At 37.7% G+C, this 24,286-nt stretch overlaps 1 protein-coding gene across 2 annotated transcripts in view; it reads left to right on the plus strand.

Moving 5' to 3' along the window:
• The window catches only part of PDS5A (PDS5 cohesin associated factor A), a 78,589-nt gene extending 54,676 nt beyond the window's left edge, over nucleotides 1–23,913 (plus strand). The window contains exons 19-34 of one of the 2 annotated variants that reach the window (XM_066317090.1): nucleotides 626–786; nucleotides 3,406–3,529; nucleotides 4,797–4,955; nucleotides 5,203–5,271; nucleotides 5,891–6,027; nucleotides 6,722–6,845; nucleotides 7,096–7,300; nucleotides 7,809–7,923; nucleotides 11,065–11,197; nucleotides 11,837–11,956; nucleotides 13,088–13,150; nucleotides 16,943–17,082; nucleotides 18,085–18,190; nucleotides 20,628–20,980; nucleotides 21,986–22,136; nucleotides 22,706–23,913. In XM_066317090.1, the coding sequence (XP_066173187.1) occupies nucleotides 626–786; nucleotides 3,406–3,529; nucleotides 4,797–4,955; nucleotides 5,203–5,271; nucleotides 5,891–6,027; nucleotides 6,722–6,845; nucleotides 7,096–7,300; nucleotides 7,809–7,923; nucleotides 11,065–11,197; nucleotides 11,837–11,956; nucleotides 13,088–13,150; nucleotides 16,943–17,082; nucleotides 18,085–18,190; nucleotides 20,628–20,980; nucleotides 21,986–22,136; nucleotides 22,706–22,741 (2,196 nt within the window). In that variant the 3' untranslated portion in view covers nucleotides 22,742–23,913. The remainder of the gene's footprint in view (nucleotides 1–625; nucleotides 787–3,405; nucleotides 3,530–4,796; nucleotides 4,956–5,202; nucleotides 5,272–5,890; nucleotides 6,028–6,721; nucleotides 6,846–7,095; nucleotides 7,301–7,808; nucleotides 7,924–11,064; nucleotides 11,198–11,836; nucleotides 11,957–13,087; nucleotides 13,151–16,942; nucleotides 17,083–18,084; nucleotides 18,191–20,627; nucleotides 20,981–21,985; nucleotides 22,137–22,705) is intronic. The other variant, XM_066317091.1, reaches the window with a different exon arrangement.
• The last annotated feature ends 373 nt before the right edge of the window (nucleotides 23,914–24,286 follow it).

A 24,286-nucleotide genomic window follows, 5' to 3' on the forward strand; every position in this document is an offset into this window, starting at 1 on the left:
AGAGGTAAAGTGAGAGGAAGAGAAACAGGGAACTGGGAGACACACCTTTTTTGGGGTGTGTATGACACTGGAAGGAAAGCAAGCAGTTAGCTCAAGGGCCATGTTATGTAGAGGAAAAAAACGGAACCTGTATTCTCGGTGGTGCTGAGAAGTGGAAGGGGGAAAAAGAAGGATTTGATATACCTGGAAAACAGTACCCCATGTTTTGTTTGTAGATATCTTAATGTTCTTGGTTTCTTTTCTGCTCAGGGACTATAGATTCTGAAGAAATTAAAATTTCCGTTCAGTTAAATTAGGTTGAAAGAAAGTGTTCTTAAACAGGTTGCAATACAAACGAGTACTCTTTAATAAGTGTTCATTTGAAGAAGTTTTATATATTCAAATCATGTAGTATCTACAAAATATTTGGAGGACAGGAGGACCTGAAAAACAAAGCCTAGTTGAATTTATTTGAAAATTTTTATATAATCATCTCTACAATGAAGTTATTGAATGTAATAGTTTAATATGGGCATGTAACAGCTATATATGTTGATGGTAATGCTCATAAACAGCCATCATTTTGTTTTTCTGAGTATGCATTTACTATGAATGAATATACCTTTGTTTTAATGTGTGTCTCCAGGTTCTGTCCTTTACTCATCCTACCTCGTTCCACTCTGCAGAGACCTATGAGTCTCTACTGCAGTGCCTCAGGATGGAAGATGATAAGGTAGCTGAGGCAGCCATACAGATTTTCAGAAACACGGGTCACAAAATAGAAACAGACTTGCCACAGATAAGATCGTGAGTATTGCTATGTGCTGCTTTTCATATCTGGAATTCTGCTTCTTGATAGTTCATTCATTGTTGCCCCTATCTTGTGTTGTTAATATGAACAACTTCTCTTCCATGATTTTGATTTCCTTCAGTACCTTTCTGTCCCTGTCCCTTCATTTTTAAATTCTGTGTTCTCAGTTTTTATATGTTTATGGAATGTGTTAGGTACTTCTTAAGAATCTTCTTATCATAGACAACTTAAAACCACTGCATAGCAAATCTTTTAGGTTACAAAATAAGCAGCAGCAAAAATACAGCAAAGATATGATTGTTTGGCATAATTTCTACTCATATATGTCCTTCATATGATTTTTCTGTCTTTGTAAGGAACACAGATACAGTTAACATCTCGGTTATTAAACAAGATGGGAAACAAAATCTAAAAGCAGGAATTTCCAGCAAAGAATAATTTGCTGTCTGTAAAAGTTGTCTTGCAGTTCATGCTGTATTGCTGATTAAAGCTGCATAATAGGCTAGGCATTCATGGACTATTGACTACCTTGTGAGTAACATCTGAAACTTTAAGATCAGCCTGTCAGTAACTAACTTGTCCAAATAATAAGTCACAGGTTTCAAGTTCTCGTATATTGAAATAGCATTTTGAAAATTGCCATGCTAAAATGTATACCAGTGTACAGTGTACACCAGTGTATTCTTCTGAATGGGGATCAGATTTTGGACAAAAGAAAAATATTACAAATGCAGGTATATGAGATTTGTATGTGTAAAGAGAAGGAAAAGCCCAGCAGTCCCCATTGTTAGTACAGTTCCCAGTAAAGTCCCAAGTGTCTTTGGTTCCTTACCAGAATTTAATCAGTACTCTGTTGCTGGGTTACATCATGTTCTCTCAAAGGATCTGGTATTGCTGACATTTCTTTGACTTCATGCTTTAGCTAGGTGTTGGAGAAATTTAGTCTGGGGGGTCTCAACTTAAAAATGTAACTGTCAAAGTGGAGGTAGCATCCTTGGCATGGTTTCCAGGCAAGTCAGGTTGGCATTCTGAAAAGCCATGTCAGTGTTTACACTTGACACAAAGAAAAAGAAGTCTGAGGCCAAGTAGATGTTCCAGATTTCATGTATTCAGAAATTTTTATCATAAATGAATTACTTGATAAAATCAACAAGATAGTTTGATTCAAGGGACCTGTTTGTGTTTTGGGCTTCTTTTTAATGTTTCTGTGAGCAGGCAACTTGCTGTCCTTTGAAGCAGTGTTCACCAGCAGCAGCTCAAGTTCTTCTTCCTTGTATAGGAAATAAATAATGGATATTGTACCAGTTCCTGGACAAAGACTACCATATAGCTCAGGAGCCTGATGGAAGCACTGAGCACTGGCCATACTCAGACAGAGCCCATGGGCCATGTGTAAACTTGTATATGTAAACATGTAAAGGTGCATGTCAGCATTTCAGGTTTCACCTTTTGCAGATTTGTGTTAGTTGGGGTGTGCTGAGGTGTGGCTTGTAACTGCTACACCAAGGCCTGGCAAAGACATTTTAATGCACATGTACTTAACGCCATGAAAACTGTAGGTTAGTCATTGAAGCTTATTTTAACTGTAGGTTTTACTGAATTCTTTCCTGTTTTGGCTCTTAATCCAATTTGTGGAATCTTGGCAGGTTTGAGAAGAGATTTTCCACTTCAGGATACTGTTAACACATTTCTCAGGGTCTTTGGTTTGGTTTTGGATTTTGTGGAGGTTTTGAGGAAACTGAGGTTTGGTTCTTTCAATCCAGCAAGTTGCTCCTTAGCCTCTGGTTGCTGATTTTGATTATGTAGAATGTTTCAGCGGGGTGCTGAATAATCCTGTAGTGAATACTGTATTGTTAAAGAGCTTTTCAAGAAAGCAGGGAAATTTTGGGGGTGTTTGTGTCAGACTCTTTCTAGGTGACTTTGTTTTTTTCATGTCAGTTGCTGAGTGAATTGCAGGGTCTAGTTAGTGTCTCAGCTGCTGAGCTCTGAGGGGACAGGCCTGCCTTCCAGCACTGCCTGAGGAGTGACACTAAAGTCTGACCAGCCTGCACCTGGTATCAGGAGTGGCTTCTGCCGTGCCCTCTCCTTCTGTGCCTTCTGATCAGCAGATAGATTGCAGGAGATTCAAATTCAAAGTCTCACAACAAAGCAGTTGTTTACTTGGGTGTACCTTGTGATTAAAAGTTCCAATTGTAAAAGCCTGTAAACACACTGATGTTTAGTGGTTATTCTTAGGTTTCACAGATTTTCTTCAGCCCTGCCGTTCCCAGGCTTGGATAATAAGTCCAGGAATTCACCCTAGCAGAAATTGTCGTGTTGCCCCCACTTTATATTTGTCTTCCTAAATAGCTTTATTTTGATGATGATTTTCTTTCATGTTTGATTTTTTTCCTGTGGGCTGTTTCCTTCTTGTATGTGTACAGTCAGATATTCAACAAGTATTGCTAAATACAGTTCCATCCTGCTTTTTAGTTTGATTGTGATCTTTCCTGAACAGACTTCAAAGGAATGCTTGATTTATAAGACAGTGATGATAGATTTATATGTGTGAAGATACTCAAATTTTTGTAGATTGCGAATTGCATTTTGAAGTATTCTATTTAATGTTCACACAGAACACTAATTCCGATTTTGCATCAGAAAGCAAAAAGAGGCACTCCTCATCAGGCAAAACAAGCTGTTCACTGTATACATGCTGTATTTTCAAATAAAGAAGTACAGCTTGCACAGATCTTTGAGGTATGTGTTACCTTTTTATTTTTAAGATTCATTTCTGTTACTAATTGGTACCAGTAATTAAAATTGATTCCTTCTGTTTATTAACAGATAACAGTTTAAGAGGTCAGGAAGCATACAGATATATGATAGTTTAGTCATGAATTTTACAATAGCAGGTTATTAATATTTGTTTTAAAGTTACTAATATTGTCATTTCTGATAGATTAAAGCTTTCATTTTTATCTGCATGGGAGAAGTTTGGGGGAAGTGAGCTAAATATGCTGACCTGATCCACAGCAAATCCCATGGGGACACATTTAGCAGATACTAAATGAGAGCTATCATCTGCTTTCAAGCTGTATTGAATTATCCAGCTTTAAGGTCTTTGCACACACAGCTTTGCCTCACTAAGGGAGTTAGTGCAGAACAACTTGACTGTAAGCTCAGACATCACCTTACTGTTCACTTACTGCTTCCTCCTAAGACAAGTTACTAAGCAAAAAGACTTACTATACAGACCAGAGAGTTTTTTACCAATCACTGTAGTCTTTTAAATAATAACATTATTAATCTGCACTTGTAATAAAATATTTTAGGCTCTTAATCTTGGCTATCTTTGAGCCTGTGCATAATTTGTAAGTGTGAAAAGCTTTGAATTAAACTTGCAGAGTTCAATCTCTGCTTAGACTTCTGTGAGAGTGTTTGTTCCCTCCCTAATACCAGAATCTGATGAAATGGTGTGGGGTGATAAAGGAATTATCCCGGTGACTGTTACCTGGAAGATAAATACTGATGGCTAGTAGAAACGTCCCTGGTGGTTTCCAAGGTTTTGGCTGCTGTTTTCTGCCATTGGCAATTGGGATTCAGGTTTTCACAATTCTGAACAGAATTGAGTCAGAGTTTTTTCTCATGTCTCTCAGATTTGAATGTGTTTCACATTAAAATAAGAAGAGAATATAGAATTTGCTTTGCCCTTTAACTTACATGAGATTTTTGTTTACTTTGTTGAATAGGAAATCATATTCTTTATACTTCTGATTGCTGATTTCATTGATTCTTTTGGAAAAACAGTGAAATGCATCATCAATACAGCAGTAAAATAAGCACTTTTTAAGACATGCTAATTTATTAACTGAACAGAGATATCTTTGAAAACAATTGAGTGATAACCACCTCCCAAGCATGTTAGATGTTATCTTGGGTGGAGCTTCATTCCAACTGTGAGTTAACAGTACCTCAGTTTCATATTGAATTTTGAATTTGTTCTTTTTTCTTTCTCCTTCCTCAGCCTCTTAGTAGAAGTTTGAATGCTGATGTACCGGAACAGCTTATAACTCCCTTGGTCTCTTTGGGTCATATTTCTATGTTGGCTCCAGACCAGTTTGCTTCTCCAATGAAATCTGTTGTTGCAAATTTCATTGTGAAAGATCTCCTAATGAATGACAGGGTAAGATTTTTTTTTTTTTTGGTAAGTGCTTATTATGCTGTTAACCTGTTATGAACTCTCTGGGGAATAGAGCTGTTTCATTTAACGAGTCCATAAAGTAATGTTGTGTAAATGATTAGTACAGTGATAATTGCATTATAAAGGGTATTTTTGTGAAAGACAGCCTAACTCGTGACTTTCCTATTTTTATTCCTTCATTTTCTGTATGGGTTGAACCAGTTAGTAAACTTACATGAATTTTCTATAGTCAACAGGCGAGAAAAATGGAAAACTCTGGTCTCCAGATGAAGAAGTCTCTCCAGAAGTACTAGCAAAGGTATGTTATGTGCTGACAGCAATAATGTATATACCTGCAGCTAAAAATTTACTTTTTTTCAAGTTGTGCAATGGGGAATATTAGAGTAAATCCCTTCAACTAATATTAGAATATTATTGCTTACGTGGTTATACTCAGAAGTGATGAAACTAATAGAAAATACGCATTCTTTTGTGTCCACTTACTGATATTAATTATTCAGAGCGCTGAGAATATCAAGAAATTCAAAAGTTTTAGTTCTCCTTACAAGAAAGGTGACTTTAATTTGACTTTACTGACTTGTAAACAGATCTGAAATAAATTGAGACCCTGGTGAATGTGAATCTAATTATGGCCATTTCTGGGAATGTTTGTCTAGATGCTCTTACTTTTAATCACATATCAAGTATCCTGCATCCTTTGCTGATGCAAATCTGCAAAGACAGTGGACCATAGTTGAAGTCTTCGGAGGTCACAAAGACTGCTTCTTCCTTTTTCATTCTAAATACTGCTTCATTCTGTTCCTTTAAAAATGCATTAGCTCTAACACACAGAAATCTATGGGAAATTCAAATTGTCGACAGTAGGTTGTAGTAACTTTGGCAAGGAAGCTGATTGTTGGTCTGTTTGTGTGCGATAGGTGCAAGCAATTAAACTTTTGGTCCGCTGGTTGTTGGGTATGAAAAACAACCAGTCAAAATCTGCCAATTCCACACTCCGGTTATTGTCGGCCATGCTCGTCAGTGAAGGAGACTTGACAGAACAGAAGCGAATCAGGTCAGATTTTGTTCCTTCCAGGCTTCACTACGTTTTGTTGTAGAATTTCAAAGGATGTTGGTTCTTTTAGAGTGCTTGTGGTATGTTAAGGTCAGCACAATGTTGGCTGCAGATCTGATCAAAGTAGTAATAGAGGGAATGGAGTGGCAGCATGAAATTATGTTAGATACTCCCTTTCCTGTAATTTGCTAATACCTACAGAGTTCCAAATTAAATTATTTTCCTAGTAAAAGACATTGTAAAGAGTAAAACACCTGCAGAGGTATCTTTGAAAACAATTGAGTGATAAGCACCTCCCAAGCATGTTAGATTTTATCTTGGGTGGAGCTTCTTCATTCCAGCTCTGAGGTAACTGCACCTCAACTTCATCTTAAAGGTGAAGGAAGGAAAGAGAAAAACTGGCAAAAATGTTGCTTTCATTTAGACAGTGATAAGAAAACAAGAAACTTGACTCATCTAAATTAATTGTTTTACTTGAAGTAGAGTTTTTTGGTAGGGAAAGTAAAGCACTTTTTTCTTTTTTTTCCCCAACTTTGGTAGGGTTAATTTACCTTGATTTACAGCTATGTTACTGGGACTTCATTGACTGGTCATTGATCTTGTAAAAAGAAGAAATTGAAACATTCAGGTAATTTAAGGATAGTTGTGGTGAGCTGTGATTAATTGTTTGGGTTTTTTTCTCTGCCGTGTTTAGTAAATCAGACATGTCTCGACTGAGATTAGCTGCTGGTAGTGCAATAATGAAGCTTGCACAGGAACCCTGTTACCATGAAATAATAACCCCAGAACAGTTCCAGCTCTGTGCACTCGTCATTAATGTAAGTAACTGCATTAGAATTGAAGTGACCCTTAATTGAGTTCTTGCATCTGAGCTTTTGTTGCTGCTACACTGAGTATATTCTGTTCCTCACCATAGCTTTCACAACAGTTATTGAAGTTTCAATTTCAAATATTTATAGTTCTGCTCCTGTTCATATTTTTAAAAAGTCTCCTCATACTTCCACCTCGAATGCTATTTTTAAGACCAGGATTTTGATAGTTGCATTTCTATGTTTTGTGTTGCTGTAGGATGAGTGCTACCAAGTGAGGCAGATATTTGCCCAGAAGCTGCATAAGGCACTTGTGAAATTACTGCTCCCTTTGGAATATATGGCAATCTTTGCTTTGTGTGCCAAAGACCCTGTGAAGGAGAGAAGAGCACATGCCAGGCAGTGCTTGCTCAAAAACATCAGTATACGAAGAGAATATATCAAACAGAATCCTATGGCTAACGGTTTGTATTTCAGTAAAATTGTTAAGAGTACAATAATAGTAAACTGGAAGGAATAATTGTTAAACCTTAAGCAATTGGCTTTTCTAAGGAAACACCAGGTAAGTTTAATCTGTTTCCTCATCTTTATATTAGAAACGTTCAAATCAAAGTTTACTTAGTTCAGTATTAGCATACACCATAAAATACTCCGCTGTACATTGCTGAGAATTATGGATGTAAAATACAGTGCTCTTATGGTTGTAGTTGTTTTGTTCAAAAAACAAAATCTTGTGTCCTGATATTTTTAGGCTTTATGACCTTCTTCCTGAAGCAAGACCAAGTAGTTCTGTAGTAGTAAAACCTCTTCATTTATTTTTAATGATTCATTAAAAGTAAAGTCTGTAGGAAGAAAATGCAAGTCAAAATTTTACATTGCATGTTTGAAGAAGTTCTACTTTGCAAAAGTTTTTCTTATGATGCACATGTATGTGTGTAATACAGAAGCAATTTTTTGTTGTTCTTACTGTAGAAAAATTGCTGTCCTTGCTGCCTGAATATGTGGTACCATATATGATTCACTTACTGGCACATGATCCAGATTTCACAAAACCTCAGGATGTTGATCAGCTTCGTGATGTCAAAGAGTAAGTGTCAAGTGACTCTAGAATTCTTATGCTGAGAATTGTTCTGCACTTGGAAAGAATATGATTAGTAAAAGGAAACAACTAATTAGGAAGAAGAAATATTTGTTTTATCAACAGTATCTTGCAAACCAGTAAATGGAAAAAATGAAATACGGAACACTTCAGCCATGGAAAGAAGGCATCAACAACTGCTTAGCAGTATATTCTGAGATCCCAAATGGTAAACTGTAGGTCATACTGTAGTATAGACCAAATTAGTGAGTTGTGTACACTTCTTTTAAAGTAATGATTTTAGAGTCTTGTCTTTGTGCCTAGGAATATTTATAGGATGTCAAGTAATGTTAGTTCAAATATTTTGGAACTTTTAAAATAGAGTGCTTCTCCAAGACTTGAAAACACTGAGGCTGGCTAAGTGCTGCCTCAGTGGAAATTCATTTTCCCCTTCCTGTGCAAGCCCACTAAAATTCGTTGTAAGTTTGCTGCTGACTTACCATTTACACTATACATCAGCAGTGCAGGCTTAGTACTTCTTAATGTATTCAGCAGAGATTACTGTATACAATCATGCAGTTTTGTTGTTATTATAAAATTACTGTATACAATACTGTCATACTTGGCAGGGGCTTGTTCTGTGTTGTTTCCAGATTCAGACCTTCTTGTGTGCCTCAAATCATATTTCATCTTAATTACAACTTCTTTTGCTCCTTATGTCTTGCAGTGAATAATAGTTAACACTTAAAAATTACTAAAGCATGTTGTCTCTCCCACCACACAGCTCTGGTTTTAGTGTTTTGGTTTTTTGTTCTATTGATTCTTGATGAAACTGAGCTTTGTTGGTTTTGTGTTAGGCATATATAACCACATACTGCAATATATGACGTCTGAGAAGCAGTTCTTTTTTGGCACCAATAGACTAGTTCAGATCTTAGTGCTTTTTGCTTTTTGCACCTTCGCTTGTAACAGTCCAAGTCTGATTCTTTCTCTAAATGAAAAGCTTGGTGTGTTCTGATTTCTGAGTTACTTGCTTCACACCTGGTCAGACCTGAAGTCAGTGAAGACTTTCTACCTTATCAACAAGCCTGCATTTTGTCCCAGCACTCCCTGTTCCTGGCAACATCTGAAAGCATCCTCCAGCATGTACTTTATCCAAAATGCATGGGAACAAGTTCTGATTTGCAGTCACTGAGTTAATACTTCCTTTGAGAAGCACTTTCTAGCGCACAGAGCTTTTTTGGACGCTCCTTGTAGAGCTTTTCTTTGTTGTCAAATTTCCTCCCTCATGTTTGTCACAGACTGGTTGAGCTAGCCAGAAGGGACTGCTCCAAACAAAGAAATACACTGTAGGGGAATTTTGGCAGGAATACTTAAGAAGAGTCTCCTGAGATATGAGAAAAATGTTTTCCATTTAATGTCATACAGTGTTCCTTTTAACAGCTTTGAGTGTCTTAGTATTCACTTTAAAGTGTTAACATAGATGCTTGCAAAGTTGGAAAAACAGAATTTGCAGTGTGTTTTGTAGGTGTCTCCCTAGTTTGTCTTTGTTTACATGGCCTAGATACAGTGATGTACAGTAAATGCATGCTTAACAGTTCCTGGACCATAATCTGTGATATTTACTGTTACTGATGAAGATTTTTAAGTTTATCCTGCAGGGGTATGTTTGGGGTTGGTTGTTTTTATCTTCATACTGTCTCAAGTATCTTTCTCTTCCTAATTCATAGTCCAAAATTACTGAAATGGAAACAAAGAATGACTTACGTGACTGTGTTCTTCTAGGTGCATATTTCTTTACAAAAAATCGCACTGGTGTTTTGGACAGGTTTTGTTCCAAGTTGGTAATTACTTATGTAATTTTCTGATGTAGTGAGTAAGTCAAGCTATTGAATTTGACATGAGTTAACTGGGATTACCAGAGTATAATGTGTTCTCAGTAGTAATCTCAGGATGGCACTGGATTTTGCTGAACCTGGGTCAGGGTGTTATGTTACTGGTCCTGTATTCATCTTAGTTGAGTTCTTGAAGATAGTGGATAAATGGATGTAAAGCTGTCTAACAGATTGATTTACTGTAGCCTTTGTAGCTCTTGGATGCAGGTCAGACTAGAGACATCTTAGTTTCTTGAACATCAGATAGCTCTGTAAGTATTGTGGTGGAGCATAAGCCTCTGAGCTTTTGAGAGATATGTTCCTTCATCCCTTTCAATACAGTTTGTATCAGGTAAGAAGATGGGGCCTTTTTTGAACAGGGAATTCTAATGTTCAGTCATCCTATTTTTCTTGGGTTTTATTACCTCTTTCTGCTAAACAATCTTTCTTCCAAAGCTTCAGAATTAAATTAGCTACTGGCCAAGGCTGCATTTCCCAGAAGCACCCATATGTTTTTCCCAACTAAGTACTATTTTACCATATTGTGACTGTTGACCCTCTAACCATATGCAATGGTGGAGCTTTGGTGACAAGTGATAGCTGTGGATGGAGCAGTTGTGCTCTATATATCATAATTGACAAATTTTTAAAACAAACTTGGAGTCAAAATAAAATGTAGTCTAACTATAAATAAGCCAGATTTAAAAAAAGAAACCTCGGAAAGCTAATTCCATTATGTCTTACCTGGGAGAATTTTTCTCCCTTATGGAACATTAGCAAGAATCTGACCTGCTTTTTGGATCTCCTCTTCTATTTGAACTGCAGTACTAATCCACCTCGTGTGGATAACTGTCTAGCAGCAGCATGATTTGTTTAAGCCTGCCTTGAGTGTGCTCGTGGTACTTTGTTGATAGGGACACAGTGCTCAAGGTAGTGATTACAGAATTTTATTTGGGTGATGATAGCACCAGAAGTCCTGTTTCTATTCATATGTGGAAGAAAATTAAGTTGGTTGGTTGGGCAGTATTTACCAATGTAATAATAAGCACACTAATTTGGCTGGTTTTACTCCAAGGAGTACAATGAAGGCTGTGTGTGGTAAAGGTCTAGACTCTGTTCACACCATTATATGATGTTATCTGTTTGTCTTCAAATTGATTTTGGGTTCTTAAGAAAAAGCTAGTACAGCTGTCAAAATTTTCTAAAGCTTTGCTGTTTGTAGGAGCTGCAGTATAAAAGCTGGAGTGTAATTGCTTGTGCTTTTATGGCTTTTTAGGTGCCTGTGGTTCATGCTTGAAGTTTTGATGACAAAGAATGAAAACAATAGCCATGCCTTCATGAAAAAGATGTCAGAAAACATCAAGCTTACCCGAGATGCTCAGTCTCCTGATGAGCCAAAGGCCAATGAAGTAAGAAATGCAGTTGAGATTAGTGCTGGGTGATGAGCTGAGAGTTTCACAAGCAGGATTTGCAGGGTCTGGAAGAACTAGCTTTGACATTTTTATGGTTTTTTCGAGACATTGCTAATTGCAAGCACTGTCTGTATGTTTCCAATCTCATTCTTGCAAAACCTTGCTGACCTCAGTCAGTACATAATACCTGCAATTTTAAAAAATATTCCTGATACTGCCTACCTTATTTTAACAACAATTACCTAGTTTCCTGACATACGTGTCTTCTGCTGTTGGGGGAGGAAATACTGCATTATACAGCTACTGGTAAACCCATTAGTTTCTAGCTGATGATGAGAATGATGAGTTCTCTAGCTAGAGATGAGAAACCATTTAAGGTGATTTGATTGAGCAGGAGCTTCAGTTGTACAGCATAGTAATGTAAAGTATTTTATAAATAGTATCATATAAAAATGAGGACTTCTCCATGTGTTTTAAGACCCAGCAGTATGGTTAATTATATAATTACAATAATGTCCTTAGTGGTGGTTATTTAAACACGTAATTTAAACTTTTTAAAAGTACTGCATTCTTTCTGCTCTGTAAAAGCAGTAAGTAATTCCTAAAGCGTGCTGTTCTTTTTTTTTTTTTCTCCAGAAACTTTACACAGTATGTGATGTAGCACTATGTGTTATCAACAGCAAGAGTGCTTTGTGCAATGCAGATTCACCAAAGGACCCTGTATTGCCAACCAAATTTTTTACACAACCTGAAAAGGTAAATTTGTTGATTTTATTTCCAAAGTAATAAGGGGAAATATTTTTTTATGATGGAGAGCTGATTATCTCTGTAAGATAATGAGTGGGAAAATGCATCTTTTATTATCAGCAGTTATTTTTTTAATATCAGCTCTATCCTGTGCTGTCTGTGTATTATGAACATGTGACAGAAATGTTTATAACCAGGTGAGAGTTAATTGGAATTAATGCTGATATGTTGGCATGTATTTGCTGAGTCATTTCATTGGTGTGTTTTACAAATGCATTGAATACAATGAGACTATATGTATATTCTGACTGTATATGTGAATTAGAATGCAAATCAGACAAGAAAATGGGGAACGTTGTTTTGTGTTACCCATGGTATGCTTCTGTCTGTCAGTAGCTGTTGGGCTGTTCTGCTTGCTGTGCAAGTTGCTCCTCTTACTGCCCAGTAATACCTTTGGCAAGTGCAGCTGTGCTGTCAGCAGTAGTACTACTGCTCTCCAAGCGACCTACTTCTGAAAAGTGTAAAGGGAGCACAAGTAATTCTCTGGACCAGACCTGATGGTTTAGTTGTCCTGGAGAATGTACTGGCTGACATTTTTCAGTGCCATAGACTGTTAATTAACAGCCTTTTCAGAGTCTGTTTAAGCAAAATTTGGTTTCCTATTTAATTGTGAAATGTCAGATGCCATGTAACAGTGAGCTGATGCCTTTATTCAGTTACAGGATTTAGATCTGTGTAAAACTCTGATACTCAGTGTGACAAAGGTAACATCTTCCAGCTTGGTTAGAGAAAATGGCTCCTCTTTTCCTTTGTTAGGACTTCCCATTAAAAATGTGCAAGTGGACAAATAGGGAGAGCAGTTTTGCATAATTTCAAACAATTCATGTCACTTTAGAAGGAAGAATGTTTGTCTCAATTTCAGGTATGGCATACTGTCATTCAGTAATGCTCACTGTAAGTCTTCACCAAAATACAAGTTTGACCTATTAGATTGATTCATTGATCAGCAGGTTGCATGGTGTGAAGTATGTGTAACACTTGATAGTTGCATCTAATTTGAGAAGTCAGTTGAGTGTATATAAAAAGAGGTGAGATTGAGACATCAAAGACAAACTAATTTTTACTTTCTTTTTTATGCAGGATTTCTGCAATGACAGGAATTACATTTCAGAAGAGACAAGGGTTCTTCTTTTGACAGGAAAGGTACTATATTTTGACAAGTTGCAAGTCTTTGAATATTACTTGTGATTTTTAAAATGTTCTGGACTACAGAAGTTTAAAAATTATATTAAGAGTTCATGTAATTTGTCACAGTAATTTGTGACTCTTATTTGATAGCATATAATTAATTCCTTGAACATACTCTACCTGATGAGTACACAACACCAAGTTTATCTGCACTGAGATATTTTTAGTATAGCTTTTAATGCTGTTAAATTCAACTGCGAATGTCTATGCACTTTTGAATGTCTATTTCAGGGAGTCCCAGCTGGAGATAATTCTGTGATTCTAACATCGTGTATTTGCAAAGCAAAGCACCTCTGGGAGAGGCTTTCCAGAATGTAATGCAGAATTAGGTTCAGTACAACAGTAGGAGATACCACTCAATGATTAAGGTTGGAAAAGACCTCCAAAGTCATTGATTCTAGCCATTGATCAGACCAGCTAACTACAGTGCTTAATACCATGTTGAGTATTTTTTTAATACTTCCAGTGATGGTGACTCAACTACATCCTTAGCCAGTCTGTTCCAGTGCCTGACAATCCTTCCAGTGAAGAAATTTTTCCTGATTTTCAACCTCAGCCTCCCCTGGCACAGCTGTAGCCATTGCTGCTTTCCTGCCTTTAGCTGCCTAAAGAGGCCACTCCCCTCCTAGCTACAACTTCCTTTCAGGCAGTCATAGAAAGTTTTAAACACCCCCAGCTCCCTCAGCTGCTCCTCAGAAGACTTTTGTTCCAGACTCTTCCCCAGCTCCATTGTCCTTCTCTGGTCTCACTCCAGCACCTCAGTGTCCTTGCAGAGAGGGACCCAGAATTTGGAACAGGATTCAAGGTGTGGCCTCAGCAGTGCTGGGTTCAGGGGGCCAGTCACTGACCTGGTTGTGCTAGCCACACTGACCCAGCCCAGGATGCCACTGGTCATTTTGGCCACCTGGGCACACCCTGGCTCATGTTCAGCAGCTCCCAGCCAGCACCCCCAGGTCCTTTTCCACTGGGCAGCTTTCCAGCCTCTCTGCTCCAGCCTGTAGCACTGCTGGGCTTGTGACACAAGTGTAGGACTTGGCACTTCATCATGTTAAACCCCATAGCACTGGCCCTGCCCCATTGATCCAGCCTGTCCAGGTCCTTCTGCAGAGCCTTCCTGCCCTCCAGCAGACAATACTGCCACTCACTTGGTGTCATCTGTGAACTGACTGAGGGGCACTCAATCCCCTCATCCAGATTATCAGTAGAGATACTAAACAGGACTGGCCCTGACACTGCTTCCTCAGGAGCACCAGCAGTGACCAGCCACTGCTGCCCTTCACCACCACTCTCTGGGCCTGACCACACAGCCAGTGAAGAGTGTACCTGTTCAAACCGTGTGCTGCCAGCTTCTCCAGGAGGGTGCTTTGGGAGACAACATTAAAGGCTTTAAGTCCAGGTAGACTACATCCACAGCCTTTCCTCATCCACTAGGTAGGTCATCTGGTAATAAAAGGAGATCAGGTTGGTCCAGCAGGACCCATTTTTCCTAAGTCCACACTGGCTGGGCCTGGTCCTCTGGCTGTCCTGTACACACCATGTACAGGGACACTCAAGATAACCAGTCTTCAGCTTCATATCATCCATACCCTTCCTGGCCACCAAGATCAGGCTGACAGCCCTGTAGATCTCTCAGATCCTCCTTCTGGCCTTCCTGTAGATTGGCATCACAGTGGCCAGCCTCCAAAATCATCTGGGACCTCTCCAGTTAACCAACACTGATGAAAAATTATGGAGTGGCTCAATGAGCTCTTCCACCATCTCCTTCAGCACCTTCAGGGGGATCCCATCCAGGCCCATAGACTTGTGAGTGTCTGAGTGGCTCACCAGGCCACTATCTACTTTCTTCTGGATTGCAGGGGATCTGTTCTGCTCCCTATCCCTGTCTACCAGTTCAGGGGTTTGGTAGCCTGAGTATAACTGACCTTTCTGTTAAAGAGGAGACAAAGAAGACATTAAGTCCCTCAGCTTTTTCGTTGTCCTTGGTTATGATATTCCCTTCTATGTCCAGTAAAGCATTGAGGTTTTCCTTGGCCTTCCTTTTATTTTTAATAAATTCGTAAAACACTTTATTATCTTCCATTGCAGTGGCCAGCTTGAGTTTTAACTGAACTATTTTATTTATGTCTTTATATATTTTATATTTATGTAACTATATGCAGAGAGATGATTTAGAAGTAAAACTATCTCTTTGGGGTTCTCTGATACAATTCCAACATTTTAGATCTTGCTGTGGCTGGTGACTTGACCCATGTGCTCAGGCTGGGTAGGCAACAGGAAGTTTTTTATTTTGTCCCTGGAGAACAGTCAGGGAAGTTTTCATAACTGGCATGTCACATTCTTCATGTAATGATACATTTCCTTGGAGACCAAGTTAATAAGTTAAGACATACCCGAGAAGAAAAAATAATTCCCATGTGTGGAAGTTATGATGGAGCAGGCAGGAAAAAGATATTACAGATGCTAGCAAAACATTGACTAGCAAGAAAAGCAACAGTCTCTGTAGGAAAGGCTTTTCACTAGACACATGCTAAGTGGCTACATCATCCTAGTGCTAATTCTGTGCAGTATTAACTTAAACATATTATTCTTTTAATACAGTAATTTATTTGCTCAGTTTACTAAGTAGCTGAGTTTACTGCATGTCCAAAGAAGGAAAACAAAAGGAGTGAAGTGTCTGGAGCACAAGTCTTGCAAGGAGCAGCTGAGGGAACTGGAGTTGTTTATCTATCATCTGTTCTATATGTTAGAAACCCAGACAAAGTGTTTCTGGCACCAGGCTCTGGGAGTCCCAGGGCTCATCATTGCTGTTGAAGACAGGCAAAGACGGGGCTAAATGTTTCTGCTTTGTCACCTCCTGTTTGTGAGGTGACCGGCCTCCTGAAGTAATGGCCCAGTGTTATCTCTGATCCTCCTTTTGCTTTTGACATACCTTAAAAAGCCCTTTTTGTGACATTTGTAATAGTGCTAGCCAACTTGACCTCTAAGCTTTGACCACAGGAATTTTCTCCCTACAGCATTGAACAGCATTTGTGTAGTCCTGTTGTCTGTCACTGCTTCCAAATACTGTATATTTTTGTTTTCTGCCTAAGTTCCAAAAGATCCCTGCTCAGCCAGGCTAAACTTCTGCCTCACTTGCTTGGCATCTTACACTTTGCAATTGCATGCTCCTGTGTTTTTGAGAGATGGTTCCTAAAAGGTGACCAGTGTTCATAGATCACAGTATCTTCAAAAGCAGATTCCCAGAGCACCCAAAAGTCTTACAGCATCCGCAGTCTTCTGTCCCCCATATACAGGACCAAGGTTGACCATAAGGCCAAGGGCAGTTGATCCAGAAAGATCCTGTAGTTCCTTGTAGAATTACGCATTACTGTAGTGTCCTGGCTAGGTGGTCAGTAGTAGACTCCCACAACAATATCCACTTTATTTGCTTTCCCATTCATCCTTACCTAGAGGCTCTCAACTCTAATATTTCCTAACATTTTGGCTTTTGTTGAGACTTCTCCAGCTGCTATGCCTTCAAAGTGTGAGAGACAGAAGGGGGTTGATTAAGTGCTCTCAAATTACAAGAACTAAAAGGATAAACAATGTTTTTAAAGTAAAGATAAGGTTGGTAGCTCTAAACTGATGACATTGTGATCAAGATTGTTAATCCAGACAAAGTGTTTTTAAATAATCAAGCAAATATTTGTAAAATCAAGCGTGTATGTGAAGTTTGCGCTTTTTAAGATTTAAACATTGTTTTTGTAGCCAAAACCCACGGGTGTATTAGGTACAGTTAACAAACCATTATCTGCAACTGGAAGGAGACCATATATTAGGACTACAGGATCAGAGACTGGAAGCAGTGTAAACTCTGAGCTGAGCTCTTCTGCAGGAAACAGATCAAGGTATGGGAGTCCAAAATTTCTTTCATCAGCTCTTTACTTCATGTTCTCCACTGTGCTTGCAAGTTTTAGGACAGGAGATGATTTGGGGTGTGTGCTTACATGTTTGAAGAGTGTCCTTATTTTGCCCAGGTTTAGAAAATGTAGTAGTTCTCAATAGGTAAAATCTCAGAACTTGCTTTTTGGTTCAGTTTGTGTGGTTGATATCTTGATGTATAAATTAGGGTTAATCCTGATTGGAAACAAGAAACTTATTGGATACAGATTTAATACTCTGATCTGTATAAGATGAAAAATAATAAAAAGAGCTTGTTGAAGCAGACCAAGGTCTCAGTGGAAAGATGCAACATATGATTGTAATACTCAGTGTTTCTTCTAGCAAGCATTATTTTTATATGGAAGCAGGGTTTTAAAATTTGTTGTAAATCTGGAGAAACAGTTTACACTTTCAGAGTTTAATATGGTTTTATTTGGTTTGGAATTTATTACCTGACTAAAATAAAGGGTTAAAGAAAGCAGAGAAAGTCAGCTCTAGTTGCTATGTTTCATAAAGGAAGTATAACTGCATTCAGAATTTGTTCTGTGAGTGTGCATGATATGAGTTGTAATAATCTTAGTTTTTTCTTTTTTGTCTTTTTCTATGAATTTGGGACATTACTGATGTTTATTATTTTTCATTACATTTTCCAGTATCAGCTCTTTCTGTCTGGAAAAAGAACACAGCCTATTTTAGACCTCTGGTCTTTAAGTTTCCGAAAGTCATTATACGGTGGTGTGTCTGTGGTAAAGGATTTGGCTCAATGACCAACCAGTTCCTTTCAGACCTTTCCCAGTTCTGGGAAAGAAAATAAAAAGTGTGCACTCTGGCAAATTCAATTGGATTTAAATTAATTTAGACTATTGCGTTGATTCCCCTCCCCACCCCTTTTTTTTACCTCCAGTTATTCAATTTTTTTTTCTTTTCTGTATATTTTTGTTTTATTATATCTTCCATGATGCTTCCAGGGAACAAAGTTCAGATATATCAGAAACTGGAGTCAGTGAAAATGATGAAAATCCTGTGAGGATTATTTCAGTCACACCAGCAAAGACAGAACCTGTGAAAAACAAGGTATGTCCAGAGGTTTTATGGACTCTATGTCTGACATGGGGGTTTTTTCAGTACTCATCATTGCAGGTGGTGTCTGAGGAACTGGTAACATCCAGTTTCATTTCATATAGTTCTGCCAGTTTCCTAGCCTAATAGAAGACTCCTTATCTTCAGAATGGCCATTTATTTTATCCAGAGTAATTTATAGCACTCATTTGAATGGATCCATTCTTTTTTAAAATTCCAGACTATTCCCACATTTATTCTGCATTTTCCAATATAAGTAACAGTGATCTTGGGATTCAGAGTGAAAGTTCACTCCTGTAGTAGCTTTAACTGAAATTACTGCCAAGAAAACGTCAAGTGGTCCTACAGGATAAAATAAACATCTAACTTTCGAATTTTTCCACAACTAAAATCTTAATTAAACTATTAAAAATAAATTGTATGGTTCACCCCCCTTTCATTAGAGTGAGAACACCATGTGTAAACCATAATGATTTTTTAACTTATGAAACATAAAATAGCATGAATTTTACCACAGTTGAGTCCTGCAGCTGGGATGGATTAAACTCAAGCAGCTGTACAACATGCTGGGATCTGCCTGGCTGGAGTGCACATTGGCTGGGAAGGACCTGGGAGACCATCCCCAGTGGATAACCAACAGAGCATGAGTTGGCTGTGTGCCTTGGCTGCAGTGAGGGCAGCAAGCTGAGTAGTGTCCTGAGTAGTCAGCAGACAGAGGGATGTGGTTATTCCACCCCATTTGGCATTCATTAGGCTGTACCTGGAATATTCTGTCCTCCCCCGCTTGATGCAGATACTGAAAAACTAGAGAGAGCCTTGCAGGGGGCAGCAAGATAATTAAGGCATGGAGAAGTTGTGTGAAGAAAGGGTTTGAAGTGTTTGGTTTGTTCAGCTTAGAGAAGAGAAGCCTTGGAGAGGATCAATCAGTCGTTCAATATCTAAAAAGTATTTAGGGAAAGGATGGAAGTATTCTCAAGGCTGCTTACTGGAAGGACAAAAGGCTACTGGAAGAAGTTGCTTCAGGGGAAATTCTGTCTGGATGCAAGCAGGAAAAAAAAATACAAAAAAAAGTCTACATTGCTGAGAAGTTTAAACACTGGAACAGACTGTCCAGAAAAGTGGTGGATTATTACTATTCATGGCTTGTCAAGGCCCTGGATGAGGCCTCACTGTCAACAGGTTTGACAAGATGATTTTCAGAGATGGTTCTGTGGTTTAAAACAGATTTTTGTAATAATGTAGGGATACAGATGATTTAGGCTTTTAAAGAAGTTATATATCTGCATAATCACCTTTTATTACATGAAATCAGAGTAATAATAATAAGCAAGTGTTTTGGATTTGTATCATCACATAGAAAAGTTAGGCAAAGTACATATAAAATAAATCTTCAAAAATGCTTTCTAGGTTCTTGAACTTGAAATTTCAGAGAACTTGTAAAGTTCGTATGAATAGCAATAGTAGGTGTCTACTTACTAGTGTGAAGCTGCTGGAACAGTAGTGAAGATTACAGAGATTGCCTGACTCATTTGAACACATAAGAAATAACAGTAGAATATTTAACAAAAGAAGTCCTTGGTTCAGATACAGCACTTAGAATGGTGGCCTTGGTTTGGTTGAAATTGCTAAGTCATTCCAGCCATACTTCTTCAGTATCCTTTTCCCCACCCCTTCTCCCAGCTGGTTTGGAAGTCAGTGTCCAAATGAAGGCTTTGCATCCAGTTGGCTTCCTCTTTGATTACATATGAATACTGCTCTGTATAGAGAAGTACATTGCTAACCCTTTCTGTTTATGTACACAGACACCTCTTAATGGTATTTAATCATTTCATTACCTTGTTCAGTGTGTTGAGAAAAATGTGCATGTAAGTCATAACCAAATCAGACATGATGATGAAGGATTAGCAAACACAGCAAATTTCATTTTTGGTGTGATCTCACTTTTTCATTCCCTACAAGTCTTGGGTTTTTCTTTACTGGCACTTACATCTTCAGTCACCTTTACTGAATGTTGGTCTCAAAATTTGCATGTATGGAAGTAAATAGTAAGTATTGCTGTATTGGAATAATTCTTCTGCTCTTCAGTTTTCTCCTGTAATTTAATAAAGAGACATTAAAAGGAGCTTGTCCAAAAAAAAAGGCATGAGAGGAACCCATAAAGATAATTACTCTTACTGTAATCTCTCTTTCACACCACTAAAAGATACATTGGGTGCAGATCCTAACATTACACACAATGTAGAAAATATTTTTGCAATGATAAAGTCCAAAATCCCATTTAGTAAACTTATTGCTAGGTCCAAGGTCATGTGATGTGTTTTCATAACAGTACTTAGAGTTTTAAAAACTCATTTTTCTGTTGGAGGTGACAATTTGAGTTTGCCTTTGGGAATCTTTTTTTCTTCACATTCACATGATTTTTATTTCCTAGGAGATGAATTCTGATCAGACAACACAAGGAAATAGCACTGAACGTGGGAAAAAAAGAACAGCAACAGCATCTGGAACGGAGAATATTCATCAGAAAACAGAAGAAAAAAGCGTAGAAGAAACAGGCCCATCGCTCGCAGCAAAAACCAGAAGAGGGCGACCAACCAAACCGGAACCTCAGGGCACCACTGCAAAAAATGAGGAAACAAATAAACCACCTGTCAGGGGAAGGAAGAGGGCAGCAGCCAACCAAGAAAGTCCAGGGAGTTTAGAGGCAGGTAATGCCAAAGCACCAAAACAGCAAGACACAGCGAAAAAGCCAGCAGCAGCACAGAGACAAATTGATCTACAGAGGTAAAAATAAATAATGTAATACATGGGGGGGGGGGGGGGGGGGGGGGGGTGGTCCTTTCAAGTCAGACCCTGAATTTATAATTACAACAGACCTAGGATAGTTAAGGGCATAATTAAGCCACAGCCGATGCCATGGTCCCCCATATGTTGCATTGAGTTCTAGTTTTCAGAGTGTCTGGGCAGCTGGAATTAGAGAAATTCATTTGTTTGGTTGGAACAGGATAAACTTCACCTGTTTTCACCAAATATTATTTTTATGCATCCTGCTTCCCCTTCTAGCATTGCTGTGTAATGGAACACAAAGTTGATGGTGTTTCAGTGCATTCATTAATGCCAGGCACACAGGCATTTAGCTATGCTATGCTTCCCTTCATTGGTAGCAAAGGCTTGGAAACTGACTGTCTTCAATGCACAGGAAAATCTGTAATTCCAGCTGTAACTATTTCCTGATATTATGGGTCTGTGCTTGTTTTAATATTAGCAGTACTGTAATGTCTATTTTAAGTAGCTGAAAATTAACATTTGGAACTTTGTAAACAAGAAAACAACTTTTAGATGATAATCTGGGCTGCTTTAGTGTTTAAACGTGTTTACTTGGTTTGCAATACAAGCAGTTTATAATGTGCATAAACATGAGAGGTTTGTTTTGCTGGATCCGATACACAATTAATGCAAAATGTCCAAAGTGGTAGAGCAATAAGGTCTGCAAACCAGTGTGCTCTAAGAAATCACAAATTAATGTAAAGAAAGAATAATTGGAATAGTTTTACCTTTTCTTCTCAGAGTAAGCTTTATACACCAGTAAAATATTCTGTATGTGAAGAGTGTAATATTCGTGTACTGCCTTGCAATGCTTGTTTACTATGTCAAATTTCTTCAAGTCTTAAAACCTAATTGCACTATCCATAGCCTTTAATAAGTTACTGTTTCAGATAACATCTTTAAAATGAGTAATATCTGAGTGTTTCTTGGACAAAATACCAAAACATTGTTAACATTTTTCAGAAGCCAGGTGCTTGGAAGTGATGGAGATTCACTGTTGGAGATAGACTCAAGTTCAGAATACTCTCAAAATGCAATGGATCTTTTTAAGGCCTGTGGGAGCAGCCAGGAAGATACTGAGGATACAGAGATAGCAGAGGGAGGCTTCCTTAAGGTGTAGCAGGCATCTTATATAGGACAATTCTCTGTTTTTACTTCTTTATTGTAGTTTATACAGTAAGAAATCAAATTTGTGTGTTAAAAATGCTGTGTCTAATAGGTTTTTTGCTTTTGAGTAGACATGTACAAGTTACTGTAAATACTTGGAAAACATTTGAAGTAGTGCCTATTCTGAAGTAAAATGGGCTATTTTTATAAACCTTGGGTAATTACATTTAATTAGATCAAATTACTGTTCTTAATCTCTGATTCCAGTGAAAGCAGTGGATAACTGTTTATATTATTGCTGAAAAAACATTACTCAGTTTTGGAATTACAAAATGCACAATTCAAGTTGTGTAGTTTCAAGTTTATCAGGAAGTTGTGCTGTACAGTAAGGACATTCAGTTGTATTCAATTAATTATGTAATTATTGAGAAGATACAAGATGGAGTTGGAAGAATCACAGTATAAAGAGTGTGAAAGATAAAATGTAAGCAATATTTGGTAGGCTTTTGATTCAGAATAACTTGTAATTTCCATGTCTTTACAGTTAATTTTCATTTCTTTTCTCCCCTCATAAAGGTAAAAAGAAAACTTGCTCGAAAAGGGAGGAAATGAAGGCCAAATAAAGGCATGCTCCAAGCTTCTGCAAAAACTAGGATTCAGAATTTCCTGTACAGGAACTGAAATTACTTCAAAACACACAGCTTTCAGCTCTGAAACCAGAAGGAAAACTATGCTTCCCTTTCACATGAAATTAATCCTTCTCGATGGAAATGTAAAGCAGAAACTCTTGAGAAAGAGGCTAAAAGCATCTGTACTTATTTCCCCAGAGACTTTTTTTATGAAAAGTCAATAATTAAGCAAATTGCTTAACACTTGGTTCCAGTTCCTGCATTCTGGAGTTTAAAAGTGTATTTACACCATTAACTTTCATGCTGCATTTTTTTTTAAAGAAAGTCAGAGAAGGTCCTTACACTGACATTGAAAATTCATGATCCTAGAGCCAGGTATTCCCATGTTTCACAGAACAGGTAGAAGTCTACTGAATGGATTTTAAACAAGACTAGAGGGAAAAAAAAAAATAAAACACACAAAAAAATTTTTTTGCTTTACTTTTGGAGACTGTTTTATGTATAATTCTTTCTGCCTGCCTACTTTTCTGCAAAAATAAGATGTACAGATTTCAGTTCCCTGCTATGAAAAGTCATGTGGTGGCAATTTTATAAATGTTGCTTTCTGATTTTTATCAGAGTGGGAAAGTAATCACTTAAAATTATTATTAATTCGCAAGTAGACATTTCATTTTTTAATTTTCCCTCCATTTTAGTTTAATATAATTTGCAATAAATGTACATATTGATGTTTGTTTTATAAAAACATATATCACTTTAAGTGTTTTTACTCCTGCGGTTCTGTTGGAATATTCTAAATTTTAAAGGAGTAAAGACAGTCCAGCATTTGATTTTATAATGTTTGTCACCAGATTTTTATTATTGATGTAAAGAAAAAAAAAATCAGTTTTTAAAAATAGTTGGACTTTGGCAGCTTTGTAAGGAAAGTTGGAAATGTTTAGGATTGCTCTCAATTTTAAGCATTGTGCTGATTGGAAGTAAGTCTGTTTTGCATTTTGTCTTCCTGTCCAGGCTCATTTTTTAATGTTTATTTTAGAAGATTGTTGCATCAATATTATGTTTCCTGGCATTGTTCAGCATAGATACAGTGTACACTTTTATGTACACATGATCATATTTAAGTTTGTTGCATAAAATAAACGCTTCTAGGTGTCACATGCCGGTCTTTTTTTAATTGTTTTTTTCTTTCACAGAAAACTTAATTCCGGTGTCCATCCATGGGCTTGGACATTCACAGAATTACTGCACAGAGTGAAGAAGCTGTAGTGCAGACAGTTAGGTAGTTAAAAAGTTAAATTTTTTAAGTGAAGTTACAGTGCTTTATCTTGTGAAGGGGGTTGGGTTGGTCTGTGAAGACTTTGCTTTGCTTCCCACTGCCTCAGTTCCCCATTTCTCTTCTGCAAATTGTTTTGAAATCCCTAGATTCATATAGAAGAGCTGGATACTGGTGGCATTAGTTAGGGATTGCTTGTGCTCCTAAAATGGTAGGGTGCACTTATGTGCCTTTCAACATGACTTAAGTCTCTCT

This window comes from Sylvia atricapilla, chromosome 4 (genome assembly GCF_009819655.1).
Source record: "Sylvia atricapilla isolate bSylAtr1 chromosome 4, bSylAtr1.pri, whole genome shotgun sequence".
Taxonomy (NCBI): Eukaryota; Metazoa; Chordata; class Aves; order Passeriformes; family Sylviidae; genus Sylvia; species Sylvia atricapilla.